Below are 4,397 nucleotides of genomic sequence, written 5' to 3' on the forward strand. Positions count from 1 at the left end.
AATCCAGTGAATATTTTCTAGTTTCAAAAAGAAGGGACCTTATCTACCGACATATCATCACACCACATAATGTATGTGTTTACTCTGTTTTTACAGACTTGCTGGGTGTAATCTCACCAAGGACTCCTGTGAAACTCTGGGATCAGCTCTACAGTCAGTAAACTCCTCCCTGAAAGAGCTGGAGCTCAGTAACAATGACCTGCAGGATTCAGGAGTGGAGCTGCTCTCTGCTGGACTGAAGAGTTCACTCTGTAAACTGGAGACTCTCAGGTAAAATTTCTGTAGAGTCAGTCCTGAATGAAAAGTAGATTATAAACTTTAACTCAAGTTACAAACAATATATCAATTCAGTGAACCTATTCTAAATGAAAAAGAAGCATATGAACAGTATCATCACTCTACATCATCACACCACATGCTGTGTTTACTCGGTTTTTACAGACTTGCTGGGTGTAATCTCACCAAGGACTCCTGTGAAACTCTGGGATCAGCTCTACAGTCAGTAAACTCCTCCCTGAAAGAGCTGGAGCTCAGTAACAATGACCTGCAGGATTCAGGAGTGGAGCTGCTCTCTGCTGGACTGAAGAGTTCACTCTGTAAACTGGAGACTCTCAGGTAAAACTTTCAAAAGGTGGGTGTAAAATAAAGTATTCTTTGGTATGGAGTTGTTTATTTTATTAAAGTTAAACTCATAATGATTTAGAAGTGTTTCTGATTCAGCTTATTAATTTACCTTGTCAAAGCCAAATTACTCTTCATCGAAATCTTTTCTTTCTTTTTCTTATTATTATTCTATTCACAAAATGTAAAATTCTACTCCTCCTAGGGTTTTCATGCTACAGCCATTTCACATGGTCATAGATCCTATGCCAACTTGGGGTGCTTGTGCTTTTTGGAGTGACCCAACTTACGAATTTCAAAATACGAGTTTCTAAAGTGGTAATTTTTCCCATAGGAATGCATTGGCCAAAATTTCAACCTGCTTAAGTCGGTCACTTTTGAAGCTATGGCCATGAGATTTCAAACGGTCGAACCCTGTCACACCAAGACTCATCATGTCTCGCACTCATCTGTTTGTGTTTTTTACCCTGCAACAATACTAGCAATACATGACAAGACAAATTCATGAAAGTTCTTGAAATTTCACCCCCTAGTATAATACTTTATGTAACTGATTGGTGTAATAGTGCCTATGTAATATCATGTATGTCTCATTTAACAATATCTTCACTCAGACTCACTGTCCAGATGAGAATGACTTCTACTTTGTCTTGGGTCCATTATAAATGTTTTATAACTATCTCCTGCTGCTCAGAATAAAACATATTTAAACATGTAGTAATTAAAAGTACAAAAAATGCTATGTCATGTTAGTGGTGGTGTGTGTTTTGTAACAGCATTGATGAATTTTAACCAGAGTTTAGTGATGTCTGTTTGTCTGTGTGTGTACTGTACTAAAGCTGTTGTTTCTCCATGTAAGCTCCATCTCTTCTTTCTGCAGATTGTCTGGGTGTATGATTACAAATGAAGGCTGTTCGTCTCTGGCTTCAGCTCTGAAATCAAACCCCTCCCACGTGAGAGAACTGGATCTGAGCTACAATCACCCAGGAGAGTCCGGAGTGAAGCTGCTCTCTGATCTACTGCAGGATCCACACTGTGCGCTGGAGAAACTACAGTGAGTGTCTGTCTGTCTCTCTCACACTCTCTCTTACAAACACACACACAAACACACACAGAGCCTGACACCACTTACATAATTACACAAGATTAACCATGTGTTTATTATAATGACTGTTCTTAAGATAAAAAGATAACACTTCATTGATCCTGGAGAAAATTGTAGTGTCACAGTACTGTACATAGTGCACAACAGAAGACAGAAAGAAATAACAGTTAGTATTGCAGAGATATAGAATTAGATTACAGGAGTAAGTGTAGAACTACAGAGTGACCAGTGTGTGGACAGTGGAGCTGAGAGAGAGGACAGTGAGTGGACACGGTGTGTAACTGTAGAACTACAGAGTAACCGGCGTGTGGACAGTGGAGCTGAAAGAGTGAACAGTGAGTGGACACGGTGTGTAACTGTAGAACTACAGAGTGACCGGCGTGTGGATGGTGGAGCTGAGAGAGAGGACAGTGAGTGGACACGGTGTGTAACTGTAGAACTACAGTGTGACAGGTGTGTGGACGGTGGAGCTGAGAGAGAGGACAGTGAGTGGACATGGTGTGTAACTGTAGAACTTTCTCAGCTCTCGGCGTGTGGACGGTGGAGCTGAGAGAGTGAACAGTGAGTGGACACGGTGTGTAACTGTAGAATTACAGAGTGACAGGTGTGTGGATGGTGGAGCTGAGAGAGAGGACAGTGAGTGGACACGGTGTGTAACTGTAGAAATACAGAGTGACCGGCGTGTGGACGGTGGAGCTGAGAGTGTGGACAATGAGTGGACACGGTTTTTAACTGTAGAACTACAGAGTGACCGGCGCGTGGACAGTGGAGTTGAGAGAGAGGAGTTGAGTGGACACGGAGTGTGACTGTAAAAATACACTGACCGGCGTGTGGACGGTGGAGCTGAGAAAGCGGACAGTGAGTGGACACGGTGTTTAACTGTAGAACTACAGAGTGACCGGCGTGTGGACAGTGGAGCTGAGAGAGTGGACAGTGAGTGGACACGGTGTGTAACTGTAGAACTACAAAGTGACCGGCGTGTGGACGGAGGAGCTGAGAGAATTTGAGCTGTAAAACCACAGAAGTGCAGCCCCCCACTGCGGTGATGAGGGGGAGGAGCTGAACCCCGCTCATGTGATGCCCCCGGTGTTGGGGGAATGCACTTATGGTCACAGCCCTAGTTTCAGGTTGATGTGGAGTTTAATGAGTTTATAAATGTGTGTGTTTGATCTTTAGAGTCCAACACGGAGGAATCAGCAGAATGAGATCAGGACTGAAGAAGTGTAAGATACACACACACACACAATACACACAGACTGTACACACACACACACACACACTGTACATACACACACACACGTTGTACACACACTATACACAGACACACACACACGCCCTGTACAAACACACACACACAAAGTACACACACTATACACTAACACACACACACTATACACTAACACACACACAAACACTAACATAGAAATATATAGTAAAAACACTTGTATAGAATTGTTTGTAATTGTGTGTGTGTGTGCGTGTGTGTGTGTGTACAGATCACTTTGATCTGACTCTGGATCAAAACACAGTACACACTTATCTCTCTCTGTCTGAGGGAAACCGGAAGGTGGAGAGTATGAAGGAGACTCAGTCGTATCCAGATCATCCGAAGAGATTTGATGGTGTTCCTCAGGTTCTGAGTGTGGAGAGTTTAACTGGACACTGTTACTGGGAGGTGGAGTGGAGGGGGAGGGTTTATATCTCAGTGTCATACAGAGGAATCAGGAGGAAAGGAGGAGGAGCTGAGAGTGTGTTTGGATCCAATAAATTATCCTGGAGTCTGATCTGCTCTGAGAACAGTTACTGTGTCAGACACAATATTCAGGAAACTGAGATACACCCCCCCTCTCACTCTAACAGAGTCGGAGTGTATCTGGACTGGGGGTCCGGCACTCTGTCGTTCTACACCATCTCACTTCACACACACACACTCACACACATTCACCTCCAAATTCACTGAGCCCCTCTACGCTGGGTTTGTGGCCTGGAATTATGGCTCCTCAGTGCGTCTGTGTGAGACAGAATAGACACACTCTCTCTCTCCTACACACACACACAAAATATCACATTTTCAGACACACACTAACACTAATATTTTTTTCATTAAAATGTTTAAAAAGTAAAAAAAACTAAAATGTTTTTGACTCTGTGTTGTGTTTGTTTTCTCTCTCAGTTTTTAATTGATTTTAAATTAAATGTAGGGTTTAAATGATGTGCACATCACTGTGAGTTGTTTTTATTTACATGTTGCACACTGATTTAGAGCAGTGGGGAAATACACTAATATGGTAGGAGAAAGAAGTAAGGAGAAATGGTCAATTCAAATTAAGAAAAACTATTATTTCTCTGCTAGCGTTAGCATTTTCAGCCTGTTAAATGTATCTAGGTTTCGTTAGCTCAAGCTACTATTTCTCCATTAGCGTTAGCATATTCAGACTGGCAAACGTGCCTTGTCTCTGCTAGCTCAAGCTACGATTTCTCCATTAGCATTAGCATATTCAGACTGGCAAACGTGCCTTGTCTCTGCTAGCTCAAGCTACGATTTCTCCGCTAGCGTTAGCATATTCAGATTGGCAAACCTGCCTTGTCTCCGCTAGCTCAAGCTACTATGTCTTTGCTAGCATTAACATATTCAGATTGGCAAACGTGCCTTGTCTTCGCTAGCTTATTT

General features: G+C 42.6%; 1 protein-coding gene across 2 annotated transcripts; it reads left to right on the forward strand.

Annotated features, from left to right (window-relative positions):
• The first annotated feature begins 557 nt into the window (after window positions 1-557).
• LOC136685333 (stonustoxin subunit beta-like) lies at window positions 558-3,922 on the forward strand. 2 transcript variants are annotated; one of them, XM_066659354.1, is made up of 4 exons: window positions 558-631; window positions 1,502-1,675; window positions 2,903-2,949; window positions 3,223-3,922. In XM_066659354.1, the coding sequence occupies exons 2-4, from the start codon at window positions 1,515-1,517 to the stop codon at window positions 3,684-3,686; spliced, it is 672 nt and encodes a 223-aa protein (XP_066515451.1). In that variant the 5' UTR covers window positions 558-631; window positions 1,502-1,514; the 3' UTR covers window positions 3,687-3,922. The 2 variants fall into 2 exon arrangements, with proteins under 2 accessions (XP_066515451.1, XP_066515450.1); XM_066659353.1 differs by lacking the exon at window positions 558-631 and having other exon boundaries at window positions 657-1,675.
• Window positions 3,923-4,397: the final 475 nt, after the last annotated feature.

Source organism: Hoplias malabaricus, unplaced genomic scaffold (assembly GCF_029633855.1).
Source record: "Hoplias malabaricus isolate fHopMal1 unplaced genomic scaffold, fHopMal1.hap1 scaffold_414, whole genome shotgun sequence".
Taxonomy (NCBI): domain Eukaryota; kingdom Metazoa; phylum Chordata; class Actinopteri; order Characiformes; family Erythrinidae; genus Hoplias; species Hoplias malabaricus.

What these genes read in the sequence shown, in the direction of transcription:
- LOC136685333 (XM_066659354.1), top strand. Translation starts at nt 1,515, where the DNA reads ATGATTACAAATGAAGGCTGTTCGTCTCTGGCTTCAGCTCTGAAATCA. An exon ending in TGTGCGCTGGAGAAACTACA is followed by an intron (nt 1,676 to 2,902) that starts GTGAGTGTCTGT and finishes TTTGATCTTTAG; the next exon opens with AGTCCAACACGGAGGAATCA. An exon ending in GAGATCAGGACTGAAGAAGT is followed by an intron (nt 2,950 to 3,222) that starts GTAAGATACACA and finishes GTGTGTGTACAG; the next exon opens with ATCACTTTGATCTGACTCTG.